This window comes from Odocoileus virginianus, chromosome 5 (assembly GCF_023699985.2).
Source record: "Odocoileus virginianus isolate 20LAN1187 ecotype Illinois chromosome 5, Ovbor_1.2, whole genome shotgun sequence".
In the NCBI taxonomy this organism is placed as follows: Eukaryota; Metazoa; Chordata; class Mammalia; order Artiodactyla; family Cervidae; genus Odocoileus; species Odocoileus virginianus.
In genome coordinates, this window is record NC_069678.1 from 79,654,591 (window position 1) to 79,682,077 (window position 27,487).

A 27,487-nucleotide genomic window follows, 5' to 3' on the forward strand; every position below is an offset into this window, starting at 1 on the left:
ATCCATGGACTGCAGCATACCAGGCTTTCCCGTTCTTCACCATCTCACAGAGCTTGCTCAAGCTCAAGCTCAAGCTCTGTGAGTGAGCAAGCTGGATGTCAGTGATGCCATCCAACCATCTCATCCTCTGTTGTCCCTGTCTCCTCTTGCTTTCAATCTTTCCCAGAATCAGGGTATTTTCTAATGAGTCAGTTCTTCGCATCAGGTGGCCAAAGGATTGGAGTTTTCAGCTTCAGCCTCAGTCCTTCCAATGAATATTCAGGGTTGATTTCCTTTAGGATTGACTGGTTTGATCTTGCAGTCCAAGGGACTCTCAAGAGTCTTCTCCAACACCACAGTTCAAAAGCATCAATTCTTTGGCACTCAGTTTTCTTTATGGTCCAACTCTCTTCCATACATGACTACTGAAAAAATCATAGTTTTGACTATACAGACCTTTGTCAGCAAAGTAATGTCTCTGCTTTTTAACATACTGTCTAGGTTTGTCACAGCTGTTCTTCCAAGGAGCAAGCATCCTTTAATTTCATGGCTGCAGTCACCATCCACAGTGATTTTGGAGCCCAAGAAAATAAAACATGTCAACTGTTCCATTCTTTCCCCATTTGCCATGAAGTGATCGGACTAGATGCCATGATCTTCGTTTTTTTTTGAACGTTGAGTTTTAAGCCATATTTTTCACTGCCTATCCTCTCACAGAACCCAGATTTCTAGGCCACAGTACAGATCTGGGCTCCTGCAATGAGTTGAGCCCAGATCTGTCCTCCAAGCTTAGGCTCTGGATGGGCTCTGGAGGACTCTGGTGCCAAATTTGCTTCAAACTCAGGTTTCACCATTCAATAGATCTGCAACACTGGGGAAATTACTTTTACTCTCTGTGCTTCAGTTTCCTCATCTGTTAGGTGAAGATCATCGAATCAGCCTCTTAGAATTGTTTGTGAGAACTAAATGAGTTAGTATTTGTACAGTGCTTCAGTGTGTGTTAGTCACTCAGTCCTGTCTTACTCTTTGCGACCCCATGGACTGTAGCCCGCTAGGCTCCTCTGTCCATGGAATTCTCCAGGCAAGAATACTGGAGTGGGTTGCCATTTCCTCCTCCAGGGGATCCTCCGGACCCAGGGATTGAACCTGGGTCTCCTGCATTACAGTCAGATTCTTTACCAACTGAACCACCAGGGAAGCCCACAGTGCTTCAGTAGTGAGATTAAAATGTTAAATGTTCCCGAGCTCTGGGTTCAGCCTGAAAGTCAACAGAATGGATATTTTAAACTCTTCGTTGACACCAGTTTCTTCTCCCTAGAGCCCGTTGGAGAGACCTCAGTCCAGACATTCAGGCAAGCAGGCTCCATTTTAGAACAGAAAAGAGACAAGGTTGAGGGGAGATGGGATTGGGAGGGTTGGGAGCTGGGGAGCTTTCTGGGCTAAAAGGAACTGTCCCTTGAAATTCGGGTATCTAGGACACTAGAATGAATGGATGTCTGGGAAGGAAGGGTTAGATGTGACCGTTTGGGTGCTGTGGTCTGGCTGGGATGCGAGTCGTTGGAGAAATGTGCCTGGAAGGAGGAGGGATTGAGGTTGTGGGGAGCCGGGATTCCCCGGAGGCCTCGGGATCTGTAATGAGGCTGCATCCGCCCGGTTCTACACTGAGCGCCCAGCTTTCTCCGTGGCGCATTCCGGGGCCGGTCCCAAAGCCGTGCAACCAGTCCCCACTCCCCTCCGGTGAAATTGCCAAATTAAAATGAATCATTTGGCCCATAATGGCCGAGGCGCTTATCGGGGGCGAGCGGACCCGCGGCAGTGCCTTATCTCCGCGGCGCACACGGCCCCCGCGCGCCTCGGCCCATGCTAACGAGGCCTAGAACGTGAGCGGGATTAGAGCGCGGCGGTAGAGGAGCCGGGCGCGGCGCGGCGCGGCGCCGCGCGGCGCGGGCGGGCGGGGGAACGGGGACGGGGCCGGGGGGAGGGGAGGGGAGGGCTCGGCACTAAGGACCAGGCCTCAAAATGGCCACACGCGTCCCCCAGTAGCGGCAAAACGTGAGCATTCTGGCCTTTTTCTAGGGGAAGGCAATCTGCAGCTTCTCACGGAATTCCCCGTTAATTTCTTCCCTTTTTGCCCGCTCGCAAAAACAAGGTTTCGCTCCTTTTCCCTCGGTTTCTTTCGATGGGGGGGCATTTTCCAGGGACGCCCTTGCGCTCGCCGCCGCCGTCGCCGCCCCTCCCGTCTCGGAGACTCTCTTCCTTCCTTCCCTTTTTTCTTACGCAATATACAGAAATGCGCGAGGCGGTGGTTGGTTTTCGTTTCTTCTTGGTGGTTGTGGGCATGCAGTGGAATTGTTGAGAGTGCGTGTGTGAGCTGTGGACAGTGTTGACTTATGAGTGTGGTCTTCTAGGCGACAGGTTGTGTGTCCAAGTGTGATGGTGCTTGTGCTGTTCGGTGTATAGATTTGGATTCTCCGAGGCCTATCTACGTTTTCATCGTTGTATATACAATTATACAATTATGCTCGTTTGCCTTCTCGACATGTATGTTGGGTTGCTTGATCTTCGCGATTGTGTTTGGATGGTCTCGTTCTGTCGGACGTGCGTGATCCTGACTACCTTGGGTCGTGCGCCTAGGAGCGATTGCCTTTGATCGGTTTCGTTGTGTCCTGCTGGACAATGTTTGGGCCTGACCGAGTCGGCTTGTGGGGCAATGTTGGGCTGTGCTTACTTTGCTTCCCTTCTATGGGGCTGGACCGCGAGTGGCCTTGTCCACCCCGGGTTGCGTGGCTGTGTGCTAGTGTCCTTTGGAAGTGCATTTGTAAATCGCTGGGGGGTGGAGGGGAGGGCGAACGAGCGAGAGATGGATGCGCAAGTTGAGGTGGCGGCATGGGGGCGGGGTGAGGGATTTCACATTTTATTCCAATTTATGATGTATTCGGAAGCCAGTGTTGGCTTGGATGAGCAGCTGGATCATCGGCTGCTCTGTCCGGAGGCCAGTCTGTGCCTCAGTGTTGGAGGGGTTTGTTAGTGAGTGGGAGCCTCTTCCAGGCTGGAAGCTGAGCAGCGTTCGCGGAGGCCCGCGCCTTCAAGCCGGTAGCCGCCAGCTGGTTCCCGCGGCACTCAGGCTTCGTCCATTTCTGGTCAGTTTCACGGGTACGGCCGCCGGGGTCTGCGGGAGAGGCCCGGAAAAGACAATGGGCGCATTCTCCAGGCCTCGCGCCTCGGGTGGGGACTTCGGGATCATCTCCAAGGAACATTTTCCCACCCCTTCCCCGGGTGAGCGACATTCCCGCGTGGGTCAGGTACCCCGTCACATCGATGACCAGGGCCGGGCTTCATGGAGGGACGGGGTCAGTACTGCCCTAGCTCCGAAAGAAAGGATTTTGTTTTGCCACTGGTTGTGGTTTCTAATGTCATCATCACCATCACAGTCATCGTCATCATCATCATATTTTAATTAAAATAATCATGTAGGAGCGACTAGTCCCTTTTAGCTTCTTTGGAGCGATAACAAAGCAGCGGGGGTTTCCTCCCACCAGCGCTCTGTTTTTTAAGTTGCTGGGTTTGTGACTAGGAGAGAAATGGAGAGAGGGAGGAGCACAGAGACTCCATCCTAAAGCAAAAATTAACCTCGACCTAAGACACCGGGCACAACTGGATTTCCCCTTGTTCTCACCCTTCCCCCCTTTTGAATTAGAAGAGGAGAAAGAAAATCTCCTGCATTAGATTGAAACTGCGGGGAACAATTATTACTGTATTTTCACTAAAGCCAGGGCAAAAAAAGAGGTGGCCTTAGCTATTAATCCAAGACTTCGATGTGTGGCCATAAACTGAACGATGGAGCAAAACAAATTAAACAAAACCTTCCAGAGGGAGGGGGGAAAAAGAAGAAAAGAAAAGGCGAACTAAATTTCCCTGCCAGTACACCCTGGGAAGCAATATTGGATTTATTTTTACCCTCCCTCCTTTTCTTGTTTATTGCTGCAAAGAATTACTAGAATTCTCTTGTATTCTGCCGATCTGAGTACGAAAGAATAAAAAATCTTGTGTAGGGATGGTTGCAGGGAGAGGCGAGGACCTTCCTTCTCTTTCTTTCTTTCTTTTTTTTCTTTTTGATTGCTTTCTTTATTTTCCCCTTCCTAATCCTTGTTTGTTTGTTTGTTTCCCTTAACGGTAGAAAGAAAAAAAAAAGGGACCTGGATACATCAGATTCTCTACCCCCTCCCCCCTATTCTCTCCGATCTCTGCGGTTCAGACTGTGTTGTATCCCTTCGGGAAAGTAGTCTTTGGAATTGGGTTCTGGTTTCGGTTTAGGTTGGAGGTGGGGCGGTGAGAGTCAGAGAGAGAATGGGGCTTCTCAGAGGTTCTGTCCCACCGACCACGGTCTAAAGACTGAATCCCCCTTTTGGTACACCCATCCCCCTACCCACCCAAGCCAGGCTGCGGACGACTCCGGTGTTGTGGCCGCAGCTCTGACCCGCCTGACTTTGGTTCCAGAGCCAACCGCTATAGACGAGTCAGTGCTTAGAGAACAAACGGGCCACACTGAACCAGACATCCCGGTTGGAGGGTCCGATAATGTTCAGGGCAGTCTGCCGGCGAGCTGTTGTTGTTGGACTCTATAGTTATTCCTGATTGGTCAAGTGTAGGGTTCTTTTTTCTGGGGGTGCGGGGGAGGCTTCAAACACCTGCAGGTCGGGGGTGGAAAGCTGCTGGCGATCCCCAGGGCTGGTTGAGGAGGACATGAGGTAATACCCAGCCATTGACCCCCATTTCTCTCTCTCCCTCCCTCTTGCCCTCCCTTTCTCTCCACCCCCATCTTTCCTGGAAACTCGCTTTGGGCGCGGCAGACCGCCCAGGACCACACCGCGGCCTAACTGCCAGGCTCTCGGTGAGAGAGGGGGAGAGCAAAGACCCCCATCCACAACCTGGACCTCGACCCCCACCCCTCTCTGGCCGGAGGAGTGGAGATCCTATTCAGAGGGGCCCGTCTCTCTAAATATGCCCCAGGTGAGTTTTTTGGGGAAACGACAGGGCTGATGGAAACAGTCACCAGGAAGGCCTTGGGATCTGGCCTGAGGTGGGGAAAGCTGGGGACAGAGGACAGTCCGGTTTCAGATTGGGGAGGGGAAGAGGAGGACGAACCCAGAGCTGGGAATCCTGAGATCTGACTCTGTCACTGACTGCGGCCTTTGCTTCTGTGGCTTCCAGTAGGGCCCTTTCCTGAGTAAGAACAGTTAGTTGGACTGTAGTCCCCCCAACGCTCCATGGTTCCGTAGATGTTTCACAAGGCTCATAACTTTGGGGTGGCTGTAATCGGATAGGTCACGTTGCGTGCGGGGCGGGGGTGGGGGGCGCTCCAGCAGGAAGAAGGCCGCAGCCATCCTGGCTAATGCAGTCCTGACTTGGGTGGGCCCAGGTGGGGGCCTCAGGCCTAGGGTGGGGCTGCGTTCGAACACCCCCTCCATACCAGCAGCAGCGGGAAAGTGGTTCTGTTCTGGGGTGATTGTGGTTTGTGTGCAGGCTTGGGGCTCCCCCAGGGGGTCATGCTGGGGTGGGGGTGTGTGTGTGTGGATGCAGTATGAGGGACCGACTGGAGGCCGAGTCTAAGGCAGTGGCTCTAGCCCAGGACATGGCGGAGGCTGCTTTTACACAAAAAATTTTCCCTGCTGGGGATGGGGAACTGCCAGAGGCCAGGTGTCTGCCCCTAGAGCTCTCAGGTTCCCCGGTCATTTCAGATACAAATGGAAATGATCCGGCTGCCTGCCTGGCAACAGGAGATGAGCCGAGGTAGGGGGCTTGGAGCTGGGATTTGGTCTCACAAAGAGAAGTTGTAATGGTCGAATAGTCCAGTGCTGTTCATTTCAAAATCTGCAATTTCCTCACTCCCCTTCTTCATTTTCCCCAATAAAAACAAGTAAAAATCACTAGGCTTTCGTTTTGATAATCTTAACCGAAGCCAAGTGATCAGGTTTAGTCACCGATCATTGAAAGTGAATTCTCCGGTGGCTTCCTCAAGAGTCGAGATCCCTGGCCTTGGGTGATCCTGGTTGCAGAGAGCGAGCAGGGTTTTCCTGAGGTCCCAGGAGGGGCGGGGAGAGGTTGGCCACAAAGCCCAGGGGACCAATTATAGGTTTCTCAGGGGGAGTCTCAGAGATATAGATGTTTATAGGCATCTGGAGAGCGCATTCAGGGCCAGAGTCAACTCATCTGAAATACTGTGCTCCCACCACCCCCACCCCTCTGAGATCTGATCCTGCTCAGAGCCTCAGAATTAATCAGAAGGTATAAATGTGTCATAGGAGAGCTTGAGCTCATTTTGGCGATTGCAGAGTGAACTGTTGGTCACTCATTTAGAAGCTGAGACTGAAGCACGTGTCACTGGGTGCACAGCGGTGCCTGGGGATAGTAAGGTAGGGAGCCAACCTCTTGGGGCTTGTATGTTTTGCCAGAGGACTGTATATTTCTAATGCATTTCACTGTTGAGGGGAGCCAGGAAGTCTCCAGTGGTATACCTCTGGTGCATTTCTAGTGACTGAAATGTCTTGGCGGTCCCATTCTGTGGATATAGACCTATTGTTTCCACCATAATCATGACTCGCTTCCAATGAAGTGTTGCAGACCTACTGCCTTTGCAGCCAGGGTATACCAAGCCTAGGGGAATTTTGTCGTTTCGGGGTCCTGCCCATGGGGCTGGCAGACTTAGGGCAGGAGCATAATCGGAATGGTGATTCTTCATCAGCTGTGTGTCTGGTGGCAACTAAGCTGAGTGAGCTCTGGAGGTTTCAGAAGTTCCCGTCTTTCTTCTGGGGTGGGATGATGGTTCCCAGGCCAACTAGTCCAGAGTGGTGCAGGGGCAGAATGGCTGCCAGGAATGAATTCTCTGCCTGGGGCTGAGTTGGATTTTTGTGTATTTGTTTTCTGTTATAAAATACCCCAAGTATATAATTCCGATAGCAGAAACTTTATTTTGAACATCTTACAAAGCCTGTCGAGTTGATTATGTTTTTGTTGTTTTATTAAAAGTGACAAGCATTTTCACACTCTGGACCCAGAGTCTCGTAGTTCTTCTGTTTCCTTTTTTTTTTGGGGGGGGGGGTGGTTGTGGCATGTTATGGAAGAGAGTGGAAGTGGGGAGTCACCCTGCCTGCAGTCACCCTGGAGTATGGGTGAGGAGGAGAAGAACAATGTCCTTGGGTGGAGATGGGGGGATATATGGGAGGGATATATATGGGGGATATACGGGATATATGGATATATGTGTATGCAAGGATAAGCGACTTAGCATGCATGCATGCATGGGAGGATTGCAAAGACAGAGACTGGAGTTCTAGTCCCACTCTGTGTGACCTTGGGCAAGGCAGTCCCCTTTCTTGGGCCCAGTCTCTCAGTCTGTATTAATGTTTACTTGAGCATTTGCACAGTGCTTTTAAATGCATATATGAGGTATTCCTCCTGTTCCCCAGAAGACAGCGCCGAAGTGGGAAAGAGAGATGGGTGAGTGCTGGAGGAGTTCCTCAGCCATCATTACACCCCTTCCTCACATTCGTGGATGGGAGCCCAGAGCCCAGTGGCCTTAAGAACACTACCCCTCGAATGTCCGGGCTCCACACCGCCTCAGCCAGGCCGCCCTTCTAGACCCCACCTCACTTCTGAGTCCAGCTGAGCAGAAGGAAGTACAGTGTGCAGGGAGGTAGGGCCGGGATGATCCTCTTCCCTCCCTGACGGCCCATCTCTAGTCCAGATGGGAGTAAAGGGCCACTGGGTTTTCCAGCGGCTCCACAGAACACAGGTGGATTTGTTGGGTGTGGACCGACACCCCCGCAGCGGGGTGAATGTGTGTTGAAAGGGAGAGCTGAGTTCCTCCGGATAATTCTGTCAGCTCTGATCGCTCCCCCACCCCCACCCCCACCAGATTTCCAGGTGTATGTATGTGGCGGTAGGCTGGGGGCACGTACTGTTGAAAGGAGAGAGGGATTTCAAAAAGCACCCCACCTCCGCGCGACAGGTTCCCCGCCAAAACCAAAAGGGGGGGCGGGAAGAGCACCGTCGGTCGGGGATTTGTTCCCTCCTCTTCCCGTGCGGCCCGAGAAGGGGCACGGGTGATATTTCTTTCTCGCCTCTTTCTGCATTTCCTTCCTCCTTCCCTCCCACCCGCCCCCCCCCCGCCCCCAACTGTTTTTCTTGTGCTGGCTGTATTTGTATTCCTTTTCTTCCAATGTCTCTGTGGTTCTTATCCACCCCTGTCCCTTCGGTCCTCGTCTCTGTCTCCCAGGCATCCTCCTCTCTTCCCAAACCCGAGACCCCCCTTTCTCTCCTGCCCCAGCACCCCGGGCTCGTGTGTGTCCACGTGGCGCTGTTAGTCCGCGTCTTCTCACGTCTCCGTGCGTGGGTTTCCCTCCGCTCTTCACCCCCTCCCTCAGCTCACACCACCCCCCTCCCCATCCCGCCCCCCAGCGTGGGTGGGTCGGTGGCCGTGTTCTGAGCGGGCGTCCGCTTGTTGTCTGTCTGTCTACCCGCAGGATGACGGAGCAGCCGCCGAGCGAGGCGGCACACAGTGACCCCCCGCTAGAGGGACGGGACGCGGCCGAGGCCCGCATGGCCCCCCCGCACCTGGTCCTGCTGAACGGCGTCGCCAAGGAGACGAGCCGCACAGCCCCGGCGGAGCCCCCGGTCATCGAGCTGGGCACGCGCGGCGGCGGCCCGGGGGGCGGCCCCGCCGGTGGGGGCGGTGCCGCGCGGGACTTAAAGGGCCGCGAGGCTGCGGCGGCCGAAGCGCGCCATCGGGTGCCCACCACCGAGCTGTGCAGACCGCCCGGGCCCGCGCCCGCCTCGGCCCCCGCGGAACTGCCCGGCGACGGCCGCATGGTGCAGCTGAGCCCGCCCGCGCTGGCGGCCCCCGCCGCCCCCGGCCGCGCGCTGCTCTACAGCCTCAGCCAGCCGTTGGCCTCTCTCGGCAGGTCAGGGCCGGCGGGAGGGGCGGGTGGGCAGGCGGCGCGGGCCCTGGGACTCCCCTTCCGCACGTGGGGAACCGGCCATCCTCTCCAGGCCCGGCTGAGTGGCTGAGCTCGCGGAGAGAAGGGGAGAGGGGGTTTACACCCGGAGACGGAAAAGCCTTAGGCTGGAGACCCCGTGCAAGTAAGGAAGGAGCCCTCTGCAAATGTGTGTGTGTGTGTGTGTGTGTGTGTGTGTGTGTGCGCGCGCGCGTGGGTGTGCACGCAGGGGGCAGTGTGCGGATGGCTTATGTCTGCGGCGTGCAGGGTGCGCAGAAGCTGAGGGGGAGTGTAGGCATGCGGCTGGGTGTGAGCAGAAGTGCGGGGTGCTGCGTGGTGTTGGTGGCGGGGTGGACTGGAGGAGTCTTGTGAGTGTGAGTACCAGGCAAGAGTGTGTCTCAGTGCGCTCCGGTGTGAAATTCTTCTGGATTCTGCAACCCTCGGTGGACAGGTTAGAGAAGTGCATCTGAGAGTGATTGGAGAGGGCTCCCTCCTTCGAATCTCCCACCTGGGGAATGGAGCCCTCCCTCCTCTCCTGAGCTCCTCCTCTCCTAGCTTCGATCTCTGGCCTGGACCTGTGTTCCCTTTTGTGTGAAGGTGTCCATTTCCCTGGTGGGACCACTGAGGTAGTGGGGAGCAGGAGGCAGGGTTGGGGTGGAGACAGGGAGAAACAGTGTGGGGCAGTGGGGAGTCTGCCGGATGCTGGAGAAGGAAGCTAGGGAGAATCCACTGGAGTGGGTGATGGGGGAGCATATCAGCAGTACTGAGTCAGGGTTTCCTGTCCGTTGTCTGTCCATAGGCCCCATAGGACTGGGGTGAAGGTGGGGTGAGGCTGAGGGTAGGGAACAGGGTGCTGTTATGAGATGCAGGAATTGCACACTCCCAGCTGTGAAGGCTGTCTGCTTGTGTGAGCACCTGTTTGGGAGCAGAGGTGTCTATGGATTGTGCACTTGTATGGGGGAGGAGAGTATGTCTGTGCAGGATGTGTGTTCATTTTCGTGTTTGCTCCCTGTGTTCGCCATTGACTGTGTGTGTGTGTGTGTGTGCGCGTGTGTTCAGGGTGTGCAGGTATGTGGCCCCCCTCCCGTTGCTTGTCTAACCACAGAGAAAGGCTGGGTGAGGGGTGTGTGTGTGTGTGTGTGTGTGTGTGTGTGGGTTTTATGTTTCTTCTAGCCCCAATGCTGGTGCGAAGGGACCAGGGCTGCCCTTGTTTTTCCAGGGGTTGGGGGCTCAAGAACAGGTGGGGAGGGTCTGTGATCTTGTGGTCTGCCTGCTCCCTCTTCCAGTGGCTTCTTTGGGGAGCCAGATGCCTTCCCTATGTTCGCCACCAACAACCGAGTGAAGAGGAGACCCTCCCCTTACGAGATGGAGATTACTGATGGTGAGTTTACTCCCGCCCCCAACTTGTGTACTCATTCCCTCAAGCTGTTCAAGCCCCTGAAGGCGGGACCACCAGGGACTACATCCTAGGTGTCTCACAGAGATGGGTGAGCTATCTTGGAGCCCCTAACTGTCAAAGTCCTTGCCCTGTTGACCTGGGACTAGGGGAGGTCATGGGTGGAGCTGGGGGTTGCCACACTTAGTCCTGGCAAGAGAGGACATAGGAGTGAGGGACACATTGTGGTGCTTAGCCCAAACCTCCACTGTTAGTTGCTGTCTCCACTCTAGCTCCATTCCTACACTTGGCAAGGATTCCTGGGGAGGGCAGAAACACATGGTGCCCCTGATTCTAAGCACCGACCTCCGGGGATTATCTGCACTATCTCCCAAGTCCTCTTTGGAGTCTGGAGTCTCCTCCTTGCCTGGAATTGTACCTTTAAAGGTCTTGTCGCAGGTCCATGCGCAGTGGGGCCCTCTTGTCCCTTTCCCTTCCTGACACAGGAGATTCTACCCTACTCCCTCCCTTCCCTATCCCAGGGGCTTCAGCACTTTTAACGTGAACTACCTGAGGAGGAGGGGGACATTTGAAGGACCCCCTCCCTCTTCCCAGGGTTGACCAGATGTAGTAGAGGGGGCCCAGCGCCAGGGGGCAGGAGAGCAGGCTCTTCAGAGCCCAAGGACTTTCTGGAGCTCCCCGTGCACTCTGGATGCCCAGGGTTTATCAAGCACCTACTCTGTGCCCAGAGAGAATGAGACAGAGGACATGGAGCAAGGGATAGACTCAGGTGAGAGGAAGCTATGGAGAGGTGGGTGGCTCTCTGAGAAAGACCTGAGAGGATGGAGGTGAAGGGTGAGGGTGCAAGATATGTCCGCAGGATTTTGAAATCAGAGACTTAACCAAAAGGAGTCCATAAAAGTGGAGCTGTTAATGACATAGGTCTAAAGTCAGGACTTGATGTGGTTTCCTGTTGCTGAACTTTTCTGGGTCTTGGTTTTCTCATTTGTAAAGTAGGGAGAATAAAAGCTTCCTCACAGGTTGTTGAGGAACCAGTGGGGTAAAGTGCTTTTAGGACCTGGCTTGGGATGGGTGCTGCCTCTGGAGTCTGTGTAGCTCTAGCTGTGACAGCAGCGACAACGCTCCTTTCCCCACCTTTGCAGCTGCAGGGCAGGGACCAGGCCTGATGGCATAGCTGAGGGACTCCCCTCTGTCTGGCCTGGAGGCCAGGGTGGGATTGCGCAGCAGGAGTGTTGTGTTTTTCCCAGCCTGGATCTGACCTTTGGTGAAGAGTCAGCTTGGGTGGTGCTTGTGGTAAAGAACGCGCCTGCCGTTGCAGGAGACATAAGAGATGTGTGTTTGATCCCTGGGTCAGGAAGTTCCCCTGGAGAAGAAAATAGCAACTCACTCCAGTATTCTTGCTTGGAGAATCCCATGGACAGAGGAGCCTGGCAGTCTATAGTCCACAGGGTCACAAAAGAGTGACTAACACTTTCAGCTGGATGGGGGCATGCTGGGGTTTGGAAAGACAAGCTTCTAAGGCACTACAGGTAGAGATGAGTGATTGGGCACATGGTGTGTGTGTGATTGTAGGAGAGAGGTGATCAAGCAGAAAGTGTTGGCACTGATGAGTCCGTTTGCAGGGGCATGGTCTGCCTCCGTTCTGGCCGCAGTCTGCCTAACTGTGAAATGAGTAATGGATCTTAGGTGATGTCTTCTCTCCTACCCAACTTTTCATGTCTGAGGTCTGGTTCCAGGGTCATCAGAGGAGGGCAAACAACTATCCCAGGACTGGTAGGTCCTTGAGGGCACAGAGCATCCTGAGGACTGCCAGGAGCTAGCTCTGTGACTCAGTGTTTGGGAGGGAAGTAGCTGTCTCAGCTCTGGGACCTGGGAGCTAGTGGGGCCCTCCTCTGCCATTCTTGGATTTGAGAATCACTGGTCAGGCTAGGACATTTAGTGCAGTACTTTGTATACCATAGGTGCTCGATACATGCACGCTGGTGTCTGCACCTGCTCTGCAAGTCTTAGTACAGGAGCGCTAGTGAATACCGGTCCAGTGTGTATTCAGTGCGCTGTAGATGTGGGAGATGGAGGCAGCCTTCAGACGCCTGCCCAGAGCCTCAGATCAAGCCTGGGCAGGGCTATCTCTCCACTCCTATCCTGGGAGCGGGAGAGCCCACAGTGAAGTCATTTCGCCACTGCTTTCTCCTCCATTCTCCACCTGTCAGCATGATCAGTTAGTCTGCAAATATTTACTAAGCTCTTATTCTGTGTTTTTCTGCACCCTTAGAATAAAATCCCTGTGTCTTACTGCAGGGCCCTGTGGAATCTAGACCTAGCCTACTCTGATCTCACCCACACTAATCTAGCCAGGCTGGCTTCCACTGTTTTCCAGCTCAGGGCCTTTGCACATACCCTTCCAAGTTCCTTTCCTGTGTCTGGCTGGCTCTTCTTTGACTTTAAGTTCTTCCCTTACAGGGTGTCTTAGATAGCAAAGAATCTGCCTGCAATGCAGGACACCCAGGTTCCCTCCCTGGGTCGGGAAGACCCCCTGGAGAAGGAAATGACAACCCACTCCAGAATTCTTGCCTGAAGAATTCCATGGACAGAGGAGCCTGGTGGGCTATAGTCCATGGGACCACAAAGAGTCAGACACGACTGAACAACTTTCACTTCACTTACAGACATCACCTCTTCCAAAAGGCTATCCCCAGCCACCTCAGCTAAAACATGAAGCTCCTTTCCATCTTTTCATTTACATTCAGCTTCCTCTCTGTTATTTGTTTGTTGCTTGTTTATTATCTGTCATCCTCATTAACATGTGCGCTCCAGGAGGGCAGGGACTCTGTCCTCTTCACCTTTATTTCTTAATGCCTTGCACAGTGCCTCAGGTCAGTTCAGTTGCTCAGTCATGTCCGACTCTTTGTGACTCCATGGACTGCAGCACACCAGGCTTCCCTGTCCATCACCAACTCCTAGAGTTTACTCAAACTCATGTCCATTGAGTCGGTGATACCATCCAACCAACTCATCCTCTGTCGTCCCCTTCTCCTCCTGCCTTCAATCTTTCCCAGCATCAGGGTCTTTTCCAATGAGTCAGTTCTTCAAATCAGGTGGCTAAAGTATTGGAACTTCAGCTTCAGCATCAGCTCTTCCAGTATATTCAGGACTAATTTCCTTTAGGATTGACAGGTTTGATCTCCTTGCTGTCCAAGGGGCTCTCAAGAGTCTTCACCAGCACCACAGTTCAAAAACATCAATTCTTTGGCACTCAGCTTTCTTCATGGTCCGACTCTCACATCCATACACGACTACTGGAAAAACCGTAGCTTTGACTAGATGGACCTTTGTTGGCAAAGTAATGTCTCTGCTTTTTAATTGGTTGTGTAAGTTGGTCATAGCTTTTCTTCCAAGGAGCAAGCGTCTTTTAATTTCATGGCTGCAGTCAGCATCTGCAGTGATTTTTAAGCCCCCCAAAATAAAGTCTGTCACTGTTTCCATTGTTTCCCCATCTATTTGCCATGAAGTGAAGGGGCCATATGCCATGATCTTAGTTTTCTGAATGTTGAGTTTTGACGCACAGTGCCTGGTTGTCAGTAAATAACTGATGAATGGATAAAACTAACATTTAGTGAAGGTTTAATCAGAGGCAAGTATTGTCTTAAGTACTTTGCCTGTGTTAGTTGTTAGCTCCACATGACAATCTTATAACTTGGTTCACTAGTACTCTGTCCATTTTGGAGGTGATGAAGGTAAGGCACAGTTTAGGTAATTTGCCCAGAGTTACGGTCTAGGGAGTAATCGTTAGAAATTAAACCCAGAAAGTGTGGCTCTAGAGTTTATCTGACTAGTGCTATATGGCCTTTCAGCACAAGTGAATGACTTAATGAATGAATTAGTGATGAAATTCCTGTCCTGAAATTCCTGTCCTGAAATGTCTCACAGCTCACAGAAGAAAACAAGCTTGGAAACATACAGTCATGATCAAAGGTGATGGAGATTTGGGATTATAGGGCCATGGTGGTTGGTTAGACTTGTCTGAGGGATTAGGGAAAATTCCCAGAGAGAAGACAGCTGAGGGTTTTGAAGGATGAGTAAGAGTTTTCTGAGCAAAAGGAAAGAAGGCATTCTAGGTTTCCCAAGGTTTCTCAAGCTTTCCGATGGATGGTTTCTCTTCTTCCCCACAGGAGACTATGCCCTGGGGGATCTCTAACCCACTCTCCTAACCTGTCCTCCTGCCCCCAGGTCCCCACACCAAAGTCGTGCGGCGCATCTTCACCAACAGCCGGGAGCGATGGCGGCAGCAGAATGTGAATGGGGCCTTCGCTGAGCTCCGCAAGCTGATCCCCACGCATCCCCCAGACAAGAAGCTCAGCAAGAATGAGATCCTCCGCCTGGCCATGAAGTACATCAACTTCCTGGCCAAGCTGCTCAATGACCAGGAGGAGGAAGGCACCCAGCGGGCCAAGCCTGGCAAAGACCCTGTAGTGGGGGCTGGTGGAGGGGGTGCGGGGGGAGGGGGCAGCGCGCCTCCCGAGGATCTCCTGCAGGACGTGCTCTCCCCAAACTCCAGCTGTGGCAGCTCCCTGGACGGGGCAGCCAGCCCGGACAGCTACACAGAAGAGCCAGTGCCCAAACACACAGCCCGCAGTCTCCATCCTGCCATGCTGCCCGCCGCGGATGGAGCCGGCCCCCGGTGATAGGTCTGGGGCCACGCGGGACCAGCCAGGCGGGTGCCCTCAGGCTGCTGGGACCATGGACTTTAGGGCAAGTGGGGTGAGTTTTGGGCAGCTCTGAAGTAGGACATAGACTCGATGAGCTTTCCTTGATGTCTGAACTTTGGGGAGTCCCAGCTGCCTCCGGGGCTGGTTTTTCTGTTTCCTGCCTCAGTAGGAGACCAGTAAAATGGAGCAAAGTGGTAGGTACTTTTTATGAAGACGGCACAGTCTTCCCCTTTTTCCAGATCCCTAAGACTTTTCAAATAAGAGGCTCAAGGGGCATTGCTTTTGGCCTGGAGCACGGGAGCCCTGTCTTCGCTGAGACCTGGGCTTGTCAGCTCTCTCCAGAGGCGTCTGGCAGCCTCTGCCTTGCCTTTAGCCCCTCCCAAGCTGGCTGGGGTGGCTTTTGTGGCCACGCTGTCCGAATATATAGGTACCCAATAGCTGCCCATTTCTTGAGCCTCATCTTCACCCGGGCCCACGTTGGTCCATCCAGCTTGCCAGCTGATGCAGAGAATTACAAGTCCTGAGGTGCCTTCTTCAGGGCCTGGCTGAAGAAGATGGCCAGTGGACAGCCTGCTCTCACTTAGCTGGGCCAGAGGGTCAGAAAACCCAGAAGCCCTTACTTCTTGCCCTGGGGATCGAAGCTCTGCTTTCTTCCCACTGAGATTTGCTTTCCTCCTGCTTGTGGCTGTGGGGACTGAGGCTGCGGCTGTGAGTGTGCCCTGTGGGTTTCGTTTGAAGGCAGACAAAGGAAAAATGATAGTGAAATTGAGCAAAAGCTGTTTGGGGCATGTGGGCTTCAAATTGTGATTGTGTCTCAGAGCTACCTGCCTGTATTCCCAGTGACACGTTGCTGTTTGTGGGGGGCACAGATGCCGGTGTGCTGATGGGGTCTGTGCTGGTCCTGAGAGGAGATATGCAGCCCCTTCTGGTGTTCTGGCTGTGCAGAGGGGCCTCCCTGTTGCAGGATATCTGTTGGCTAATGGTCTGGTCTATGTTCTGAAACTGAATTGATGACAAATTCTGTCCTATGAATTCCTGGTATTTGGGATTTTGCTTGACTTCAGTTATTTTGGGACCTCAGGGTCTTGATATGACCCAGGATCCAGCCCCACCTCTAGGCCCTGGGGAGCCCAGTGAGAGACCAGTTGAGACCCACACACATTCACTTTCACTTAGCAGAGCCTTCAACATCCCTGAGTCTGCAAATTTCAGGTATCACGAGTGTGTATGGGAGGCTGGCGTAACGCATGAGGAGTGCTCCCCGCCAAAAGTTGTACATGACATTTTTGTAAATCAAATCCTTATCCTTCATATTTTAAAGCAATTCTACTGCAAGTCCCTTGGTAACGTGGAGAATCCTTTTGTAGAGTGGACCTCTGCCCCCTCATTGATCTCCTGTGTCAATCCAGATGGTGGAATGTGATTTTCTTCAGGCGAGGCCTGCCTGTGCCCCACATCCCAGGCCCATGGAGCAAGCTGCATACCTGTCACTGTGCCCTCAAGTCACCCCGGCCGGCTCCGGTGCTCTGCTTTGCCCTGTCCATAGCGATGTGGAAGAACCGTCACTGCGGCTGTCGGGAAAGGTCCGCACGCCTTGTGGGCTCCAGCGTGATGGTCTGCCCTCACTGTGGCAGGGCCTCGGGAACAGCCACGTGCACACGGGGATGATCCCTGCACTCCCCCCTCTTTTAAGTTGTGAGGTCCAGTTCGTGGGAATGGAACCTGCATGGTTAACCCTTGTAGCACTCTCTGTCCCATTTCAGCACCCCCCCCCCCATGATATTTTGACAAACTTTTGGATGGGTTCTTTTCTGATACTTGGAAGCCCCTGTAGGAATCCCATCTGTCCGAAGATGGAACACCTGTTCTAGGTCTTGAGGCTGTGTCTGCTTCCAGTGGATTAATTTGACCTGGGAGTGAAAAGTGGCCACAGTGAGCATCATGGATGGGTTTTAGGAGATGGATTATACATTCTAACAGGAGCTTGAGCTTCTGGCTGTCTCTTCTCTCAGATTTGCAGTGTGATCTGGTAAAGTTCTCTCTCTGCATGTCTTTCTCATAAATACCCTGGCTTGGCCTGTCTCCTAGGGCTGTGGTATGGACTGAATGGAATCATGGAAGTAGAAGCATTTTGAGACCATAAGGAACTCTGTTGCTCTCAGTATCATTCCTGCTGTGGGATTTCTCACCCGGAGTCCAAGACCTAGACAGTGGGCCAGTCTGCCTCTCTGTGCAGCATTTGGGTAATTTAGCTTCTAAACCACTTTAGCCCACTTAAGGATTTTCTAGATTATCCTCATCTTTCCAGATTGACCTCATTTCAGTCTCATCCCAAAGCAAGGCATAGAAGGGAGTCTAGAAGGGAAATACGGGATTGTGGGCAGAATGTGCAAAATGTAGTACAAGACAGGCCTAGGGGAGGGGTAGGCAAAGCTTTGTGACTTTGTTAAGAACCAGAGAAGATCCATCATTTTTGCTTTCATTTCCAGCACTTCCCCCCACCATACCCTTCTTCCTCTGCCTCCTCTTCACCCATGAATATTTTCCATCCAAGAATAATATCTGTCAAAGAGGGAAAAACTGTAAAAAACATGAGGACAAAGATGATTTTAAATGACTGGAGGGAATCATGTCTTTTAAGAAAAATTCATATTCTTTTATTTGTAGTGGCAAACGACAAGATGGTACAACCTTTATCCTTTTCTGAAAGCAGAACAAAGGGCACAGCATCTGTAGTCAGCCCACGACCGTCTCGGCCTTTGGGGGTGGTCTCGTCGTACTTGTGATTTCAATGGTACGTGGCCCCCCGCCGAAGGCTTGCCCCGGCCAGTGTACATAGTGCATCGTTCCTGTGGGCGGGCCCAGCACTTTCCGTCAATGTTGTACTGTACGTGATGCGTGGCGTTGGTCTCTGCGTTTTTCTGCAGAAGAGGAATAACCGGTGCAGGTACCTTGACCTTTGTACAGCCCAGAGGCCAACACTGTGGGCGTGTGACTCTTAGCGACAAAACCCATGTGGTGATGATGTGTGTATATATATAAGGATATATTGGGAAGATTTCTAAATAAAAGTTTTACAGAGGGGTCTGGACTCCATGCTTGCGTGTTGCATCCCCAGGATGAGAGTTGGGATGTTAAAGGAAAGCCATGGCACGAAGCTGTCTCGCTTGAAATGAAGGTTCCAGGACTCAGCTGTCCTCCCAGGGTGCGATCCCACCTATCCTGGAGCTCCCCACTTAGGGTTTCTGATCTTTTCCCTCTGCCAGGCCCCACGGAGGGGGGGTGCCCTTCTCAGCGCTGTGTACCCATGCTTTGGGCACCGGGCCTTGGGGTGGAGAGTCCCCTCGGTCTGTTGGGTTCAGCTGCGTGGCTGGGGCAGTGGTTTTATCATAGGTTCAGGACAGATTAAGGTCCCACCTGAGAAGGGTCCCAGGTTCCCCAGTGACTCAAAGGAGGCTGCCGCTTGTATACCTGCTCTTGAGGATTGGGGGTGCGAGTCTTCTGGGGGGCTCAGGGACAGAGGCTGAGGCTGAGAGAGCAGTGAGTGAAGGCTCAGGATACGACTTCCATACAGAGGCAGGGACTCTGGGTTCTGGGGAAGCCTCTGCGTGCAGACTGCTGGGTCTTCAGGAACCTCAGCCAGGTAGGCATTTCCAACTCACCCTTTTTCCCTTTGTTCATTTAACAAATATTTATTGACACCCTGTCATAGGCCAGGTATTGTTCTAGGTGTTGGGGATCTAGCAGTGAAGAAAATGGAGATCCCTGTTGCTTAAATTCCATCAGGGAGATGGTAACCCCACAGACACACACAACCATAACGAATATGTTGCAGGAAAGGGTACCCTTTCCAGGGTAGGAAAGGGGGCACTTGTCTAACACTTGGAAATGGATTGTCGGAGGAGACACATGTGCTGACAAAGCAAGAGACTTTATTGTGGTGGGGTGCCCGGGCAGAGAGCAGGAGGATCAGGGAGGATCAGAAGGGCTGCTCTGCCACATGGCTTGGGTTTTACGGTGATGGGATCGATTTCCAGGTTGTCTCTGGCCAATCAGTCTGACTCAGGGTCCTTCCTGGTAGCACACACGTTCGGCCAAGATGGGTGCCAGCGAGAAGGATTCTGGGAGGTGGTAGGACCCGTGGCATCTCTTTTTAACCTCTCCCGAATTCTGCTGGTTGATGGTGGCTTGTTAGGTCCATATTCCTTACCAGGACCTCCTGTCGTAAAACTCACAAGAATGGTTACAATGGTGCTCGGACCAGGGTGGATGGTTTCAGTCAATGTTTACCCTAACAGCTATGTGGATTGTATAGAAAGTTAGAAGGTGGTTAGTATTAAGGGAAAAAGATGTGCCAAGAGGGGAACTCAAAGGACCCACAGTTTGGCTGTTTGGAGGTGAGCGTTGCTCATCACGCCAGGCTCTGATCTTGGCCGCCCCTGTCCTGGGGTGCTTCCCTCTGTTGCTAGGAGGGCAAAGGCATGCAGGGCTTGGGCATATTGCTCTGGCCTGCAGGGAAGCTCCTCGGCTTTTGAAAGACGCCAAGTGTGCCTCTTCTCGGCCCAGAGGAAGGAGGTCTCTGGGCAGAGAGACGGTGAGACTGTCATGGGATGGGGTGACTGGTGAGGGTGGGTGCGGCCACTCACCACCTGAGGAACAGCATGGTGAAGGGGACATGAGCGGCAGACAGGGCAGCGTGCTCAGATTAGAAGGAGAATCACCAGGGGAGGGTGAGTATGGTGTTTCAAGAGGCTGAGGCCAAAGGGTGTTGGGGGATAGAGGAAGTGGTTAGCCAAGCCCAAGGCAAACGGGAGGGCAAGCAAGAAAAGGTCTGAGAGTCTTGACTGGATTTGGCAAGTGGACTTGGTGAGAACAGCCACAGGGGTGGGGCGGAGGCTGCAGTGAGACTGTCATGGATATAGAAGCGGAAGGGAGGAGCACCCACTTCCAGACAGACCTTTCCCAGGAGAGGGCAAGGCAGTCCACATCCAGAGAGCTCAGGAAAAGCCCATCAGCTCTGCGGCCACCAGGCAGAGATGACGGAGGCTAGGGACTGCCCAGGCTGGCTGGGCCCTTGGGGATCAGCTGGCCTGGTGCCCCATCTCCAGATGGGGAGACTGAGGCCAGAGATGAAAGGAATCTTCCCAGGGCCACACGTCTCACTGAACAGTGGCAGGCAGGGCAGGGCTGAGCCTGTGAAGGGGAAGGACGGTCGCAGAACCTCACCCGAATGGTCTCTCCAGGCTTGTTTCTCACCACCCCACCCCCCGTTCTCTTTGCCCTTATTGCAGTAGACTTTCTGTTCTGGCTGCAATTAAAAAAAAAAAAAAAAGCCCAGTTTCTGCACTTTTGGTTTCTATCCATCCTCGGTTCCCACCCTCCTTTCATCTGGTTAATTTGTCCTCAGCATCAGGAGATGGTCCTGACTCTCTGGGGTCAGCTGCCTCCTTTGTGATCCCACAGGCCTTCCTCCACTCTGCTGTTCGCTTTCTCACTGAAACACGAGCTCCTTGAGGTTGGGGTCATGTCTGATTTGTCTGTTCGCCTCCAGCGCCCTGCGTCAGACCTGGCCTGGGGCCCTTTCAATATTTATTGAATGAAGAAGTTCTCCTACATGGAATCTCCCAGCTTGGTGTTAAGGCCAGTGTGGAATAAAAGGGTAGAGGGCTGCATGAGTGGGAGGCTGGGTTATTTCTGCAAAAAAAACCCTCTGCCTAAAACCACAGTCCTGGGCTGGTCAGAGGTAGACAGATGACTCTGCCCCTTGGGCTGGCAGAGGGCCTTGGGCTGCTTTGGTTGGTGAATAGTGAGGTGGGTATGAGCTTTCTCAGGCTGGGACCCCATGGCTGGACCTGGGTTGGGGTATGGTTGGGGTAATGAAGATGAGGAAGCTGATAATCTGGTTCACTCAGAGCAGACTTACCCACCCTCCATCTTCCCATTCCTCTTTTCCAAGCTTGCAAAACAACTAATTGCTCCCCAGGAGCCAGCTCTCTACCTCTGGCTTTATGGCCCATGTGACCAGCCTGCTGGGGACAGGCCGTGGTGTGGGCACGGTGTCCAGCAGTAGAGGCTCAGCTGTCATGACTCAGAGTAAGGAGAGGAGTCAGGATCACCAGGCACCCTCTCTGTCGCCCAGAGGAGGGAATGAGGCCTAGAGAGGACACGCACTTCACCAAGGTCACACGGGATTTGAATTCAAGTCTGATCTGGATCCAGTGCTCACGGCCCCTCAGGAGAGGAAGACGAAACAGCCACTAGGTAGTTGGTGCTCTTAGAGCAGATGGGCCTGTGCTATGCTGAGGGCAGTTAGCAGCTTGGCTTGTCCAGTAATCTACCCAGGACCATGAGCAATCATGCAGGTGCTGGAGAGCTTGCCCATAGCAACAGGCTTGGCTTGAGGACAGGCTCGTGGGCAGTGAGGACAGTTGATGTGCTATCAACTCAGGGAGGGAGAGGCCAGGACATGGGTGGGGTTGAGCAGGAAAGGCAGCTGGGCCACAGACAGAACCTTGCCTTTAGGGTCAGACTTATCTAGGTTAAGTTCCAGGACTGCCGCTTTTTGCACCTGCTGTGTGACTCTGGGTAAATAAATCACTTAACCTCTCTGAGTCTCAGTTTTCTCATCTGTTCAATGAAGATAATCACACCCATCTTATAGGACTGTCATGGGATTTCAAAGCAATATATGTAAAGTGCTTATGCTTTGTAGAAAGAACCATTACTATTGCTGAAAATGAGGTTGGGACAGGGCTGTGTTTGGAGTGGCAGGACAGGGGAAGAGGGCAGAGGGGAAGTGGCGACCTTCATCATCCACAGTAGCAGGAATTCTTCTGGACCTGCTCCATGCTGGGTGATGCTGGGGAGCTAGCCAGGGACTTTGGCTGGGTGGAAGTGGGATGGAGGGGAATAGATCCAGAATATAATAACCCTGGAGGCAAGTGCTGTGTGAGAGAGGCCCAGCAGCTGTGGGAGACCTGGCTTTGGCAGAGGAGGTGCAGAGTAAATGTCTGCTGAATTGAAGGAGCCAGAGGAGGAGGCTGGGGAAGGCTTCCTGGAGGAGGTTTCATTTCTATTCTTCTAGGTGCCTTTGCAGGTCGGCACAGCCTGTCCTGAGCCCCAGCATCTTCTCTCAGTGGCAGATGTAAGCTGCTCCTTCATCCAAGCGGGGGGAGGAGGGAGGGTCTACTCCCTGTCCAGGCCACCTGGGGCAGGGCTGGGCGGCTGAGCTGCCCATGGCCACCAAGACATTTCCTCTGGCTCCTCCTTTCTCTCCCCACTGGTTGGTCCAAGCCCTGCCTCCCTCCCCAGCTCCTGGCCTTCGCTGTCCACACAATAACAGGATGTGATCCGTTCGAAGAGAGGAAGTGGAGAGGACGGGCAGTGCTGATAGCAGGCTCTGACTCTCCACTCTCCGCGCCTCCCCTCCCCACTCCTTTGGACCAGCCTCTGCGGCTGCCTCCTGCCCAGGGCCCTGGCTGCCTGGGCCTCTCTCTGGGTTTGGGAGGTATGAGTTTTGGGGGTCTTCAGGCCTGCGGAAGCCCATGGAGAGAGAACCCCTGGCCCTCTGCATGGCCTGCCTCCTGGCTCTAGCTTTGCTGGCCTGGAGACAACCGTCTGAGACCCTGAGACTCAGAGAGCCTGGCCCAACCAGCTTGTGGCTCCAGGGTGTTTTCTGCCAGAGAGTGGGAAGGGCAGGGGGGTTCCTCAGCCTCCACGTGGGCAGGGCTCCACCCACGGCCTGTTTCCACGTGGTCCTAATCCAAGGCAGTGGGGCAATAGAGTCAACCAAGAGGCCCCCGTCAAGCACTGGCTGTGCTCTGCCTTGCATAGAAGGTGGGATAGGTTGCTAGACAGGGAAACTGAGGCTTCGAGAGGCAAAGGGGTTGTCTAAGCTCAGCATGACCTAGGAGCTAAGCTGGACTAGAACCCAGCTGTCCTGACCCCCATCCTGGAGCTCTCTCACCCTTTCAGACCAGGGCTGTCCAGCAGAATCCGTGTGATGGGCATGTTCGATATGTCCTGTCCACTATGGAAGCTGCTCGATCAGCTATGGAGCACTTGAACCGTGGCTCCTGCAACTGCGTAACTGAGTTTTTAATTTTGTTTAATTTGAATGAACTTTAAGTAGACCTGTTAAAATGCCATCCCCTCAGGGAAGAGCTGGTTTTGGTAGAGCGGGGCCAATGGTCCCCCGGCCCCAGACCTGGGAAGCTTGGGAAGAAGATGTTGGTCACTAAGCTTCACCTCAACTGGGCACAATGTCTGCAGTTTATACAAGGGCTGTGCTTTCAGTTCTGCTGTCTCACTGACTCGTCCCAAGAACCCAGTGTGAGGGGACAGGCACTCAGAGGTGGAAACTCTGAGGTCAGAGAGGTTAAGCAATTTGGCCAAGGTCAAGTGGCTGAGAGAGAAGCCCAGCTGGGATGCTGACCTGGGCTGTCTGGGGAGCCAGTTCCCTCACCTCAGTGCAGGTGAGACTCTGAATACTGCAGGGATCACTGAGAGGCACCCCAGAGAGAGTCCCCGGCTGTTAGTAAAGATTACTTGAGGGGCCATCAGAGGAGGGGTCGCCCTCAGCCCCGACCCCGCACACATCATGGGAGGAGGTTTGGTTGTGTGTTATTTTGTGGGCCCCTGTGATGGGGGAGACACAATCTCTCCTGACTCAGTCTCAGTTCTGCAGATGGTGATCTGAAGATAACATCCCTCCCCCAGGACAGCCCCCCTCCCCTTACCCCATAACTGGCCCCCACCTGCTGCTTCCAACAAGACCCTGCATTTCTGAGACCCAGTGGAGCTTCGGGACCAGGGTAGAAAACCCTTTCCCACCCCATGCCCAGTGACAGCTCAGCCAGCTGAGACCCAGGAGCCCAGGGTCCTCAGCCCTCCCCAGCCCACCCCCAGCAGCCTGGGACCTGTGGTGCTCCTGGGTCCCAGGCTCTGAGGGATCTCAGGGGGCTGGGCCTTCTGCCTTCTGGCCGTTCCCACACTGGAGTCCCCGTTCCATCTCTCTACCATTCCGCCCCCTCTCCAGCAGCTCCCCGGGGAGCTGCTGCCTTCAATGGGCAATCAGGCTTTCTCATCACTCTCACGCCCCCTCCCCACTACCCCTGAATAGGTGGGATCCAGACGGACACAGGCACTCCCAGCCCCAAGCCCCCAGGCAATCTCTCCCAGGATCTCCTGGGACCTCACCGCTCTGATGCCTGCTACCTGCCTTCCAGGCTCAAGGCTCTTAGGTCCTGAGGCTGCGATTCCCTTGTTGAGTGATTCTAGAGCAGCGGTCCAAATATGGGGTGACACTCTGTGATGCCCTGGACTGAGCTAAGATCTGAGTCTGTGAGTCTAATGACAGGTGGTAGTTGATGTCTCTACAATCCTCAGATTCTATCACCCTAAGAATCAATCGTCATTCAGAGATCACGTGCTTCTTGGACACTCTGACTTTTTTTTTTGGCAGCTATGGCAGATTCCAAGAGGCAAGGAGAGGCTTGTGGGGTGGGTGGAACTGGGTGGGGGCTCCCTGGCTTGGTCATTTTTTGAGGGGGGGCCAGGGTGGGCCACAGCCCCCTTCAGGGTTCACATCTGCTCAGTTGGGGCTCGGCCAAAGCTGGGCTGCTGGTCCAGTTGCCCGGCTGCGGCTGGCTGCGGCTGAGGGGGAGTCTGGCTGGCAGGCTTTCTGTCTGATGCTAATGAAGGCAGTGGCAGGGCAGGAGGGGGGAGGCGCTGCTTTTGTCTTGCACTTGTCCTAGCTAGAGGGTCCTAGAGAGAGACAAGGGGCCCTCCTCAGACCCAAGTGGCCGTGATTAGCCTGCTGTCACTCACTTGGATGGCTCCCAGTGCTCTGGGGGTGTGGACAGTTTCCTGGGAGGGAAAGGGGAGCAAACAACAGTCCTGTGCCCCTCCCAGTGTTTTCCAGGGAGTGTCCTAAAAAGTCGGCTAGTTTATGATCCAAGTGAAAAATGCAGCCTCATTCTCTCTCCTCTGTCCTCTCTTAAGAGCCTTCTGAGTGCCCAGAGTCTTCCACATCCGCCCTTCCCTTCCCTCCTCTAAGCCTTTGTAGGAACCCTGAGATGCCCTCCCTGTAGACTCCCGCCACCACTAACAGTTCCCTGGGTTAAGCTTTATCTGCGGCTGCACCTGCTGGTCCACCCCTCACCCCGCCCTGTACTGGGGTCTCTCCTATTTCTGGACTCACAGAGCCCCTTGAACCATATCAGGGTGCTGCCTATGTTTGCCTGTATCTGCTGTCTGCCTATGTTTGAGTCCTGGCCTCACCTCCCTATTTGTCTGTGAGCCGATCGTTGCTGGGACAATATGTGTCACTGGTGCCTCTGTCAGGCCCAGTGTGTGGGGAAGGTACACAGGTGCTCAGTAAATATTTACTGAGTTATTTCATTAGATCTATCACAGAACACATGGATCATTACCGTCATTTTATTATGGGCCTTTTCAAATATACATGAATATAGAGAGGATCACATAGTAAATGGCACCAACTTCAACAACTGTCCACACGGGTGATCTTGTCTTATTTATACCTTCCTCCTTCCCCACACTCCTTGTCCTTGAAATGGATTAATACAAAGCAAATCCCAAACATCATGTTATTTCATCTGTAAATTCAGTTAAAACCTTTATTAGTTGATTAAAATATCTACTGAACATTCACTCTGTCTGGTTGTATGTTACATTCTGGTAAATTCCTATTCATCTTTCAAAGCCCAACTAAATGTCACCTCTTCTTGGAAGTCTTCCCTGATCTTTCCTTTCTCCAGGGGAGTTTAATGGTTCCTTCTTTGGGGTTCTAATTGTATACCTCCCTCACAGAACTCATTGCTTTTTAATATTGTTCTGTTTCACTTTGTTTTGTTTATGTGAGGAGGAATTGTATACTTAAGAGCTTTAAGATCAAACAGATGTGGATCCACTTACTTTCTGAGTTTAATTGCTCTGAACCCCAGTGTTCTTGTTAGTACAATGGGGATATAGCACTTACCTCATGTTGTTGTGAGGATTAGAAGAGCTATGGCTCTGAGGCTCCTGGTATAGTGCTTGGCCCACAGTAAAAATTCCTCCCAGAAGTGATGATCCACTAAAGTGATGATCCTCACTGTCACCTGGACTGGGCTGGAGGGCAGGACCAGGTGCTTCCTTTGTGTGTCCTGGCAACTGGGAGTCCTCTCTAGAGGAGTATGGTGGGGCAAAGCCTCCAATTAGCCAGAAAATAGACAGACTGGGCTCTCCCACAGAGCCCCAGTGGCCCTGCCTGGCCAGGGATGGATTCTTTGGCAAAGAGAGACTCTGGGTTAACTTTTGCACTATTTAAGGGCATCAGTAAAAATTTGAAAAAGGAATTTGATTTTGCCATTTTAGTGCATATTTATTTTATTTTTAAACTACAAGTTCTCTCCCCACTGCTCCCTCTCGTGCCCCCCACCCACCCCCCAGTCCTCTAAATAAACAAACATTCTTTGTTATAGAAAATCTGGAAAGAACAGAAAGAGAAGAAGAAGAAAAAAAAAAAAAATCACAGTCCAGGTCACCAATGAAGGTTTTGATGTATTTCCTCCCTTAAAAAAACAAAACAATCCCCACCTCCAAAAAACATATCCATGTTTTTCTTTCCTCAACCATGAAATTGCAATTGCATTTTGTTTAACTTTTGCATGCCTTTGGAAGTCATTTTCATTTTGAAGGTCAAAGTCTGACCTTTCAGATAAAAGTATGAAGTGTGAAAAGGCCCAATGGTTTGGGTGTGGCTCTTTCTAGTCCGAGTTAGAAGTGGTGAACATGTGACCAACAGAACAGTACCCTTCTCCACCCTGCTGAAGCTTCTGTTCTAAAAAAGAACTGGTTTGGGACAGGGCAGGACAGCTCAAACATTTGACACCCTGTTCAGATCTGGGTACTTGCTCCTAACATTTATCAAGTATGTAAAGCTAGACAGCATTCAAATGCATTATCCTCCAACCAACCCAGTGCAGCATTACTGGGAAACAGAGGCTCAGAGAAATGAAGAGAATTGCTTAGATCACAAAGCTATTAGTGGGTGATAATCCTGACTGTCAGTTCACACTTCCTGGTCCTCAGGGACCAGCATTGTGACTAATCATCCCTCCCCTGCCTCTTGCTGTGCCCTACACACTGCACGCTCAGAGCTGCTGCTTGCTCACCCCTAGTGGAGTGGAGCTCACCACCTTTCAGAGTCATCTCTGCTCTCACTAGACTGCTCTTTGAGACAAGCCTCTCTCTCACTGAACCAAATCCAGCCTCTGTGTGACTCTCATCAGGCCCAGCTCTGCAGTCGGGAGGGCACAGAGCATAATTTCTCTCTCTGATCTGGAGACAGAGCCCTCTGAGGCTGCTCCTTTTCAGGCTCAAAGCTCAGCTTTTCCAAATATTTAATA

At 52.9% G+C, this 27,487-nt stretch overlaps 1 protein-coding gene across 3 annotated transcripts; it reads left to right on the forward strand.

The window, feature by feature from the left end:
• Nucleotides 1-1,974: 1,974 nt before the first annotated feature.
• On the forward strand, nucleotides 1,975-18,158 carry TAL1 (TAL bHLH transcription factor 1, erythroid differentiation factor). Of its 3 annotated transcripts, none has more exons than XM_020868842.2 (5): nucleotides 1,975-2,031; nucleotides 4,830-4,989; nucleotides 8,502-8,939; nucleotides 10,259-10,353; nucleotides 14,596-18,158. In XM_020868842.2, exons 3-5 carry the CDS (start codon nucleotides 8,503-8,505, stop codon nucleotides 15,048-15,050), a joined length of 987 nt encoding a protein of 328 aa, XP_020724501.2. In that variant the 5' UTR covers nucleotides 1,975-2,031; nucleotides 4,830-4,989; nucleotide 8,502; the 3' UTR covers nucleotides 15,051-18,158. The 3 variants fall into 3 exon arrangements, with proteins under 3 accessions (XP_020724501.2, XP_020724471.2, XP_020724527.2); XM_020868812.2 differs by lacking the exon at nucleotides 1,975-2,031 and adding an exon at nucleotides 2,169-3,119; XM_020868868.2 differs by lacking the exons at nucleotides 1,975-2,031; nucleotides 4,830-4,989; nucleotides 8,502-8,939 and adding an exon at nucleotides 8,964-9,423.
• Nucleotides 18,159-27,487: the final 9,329 nt, after the last annotated feature.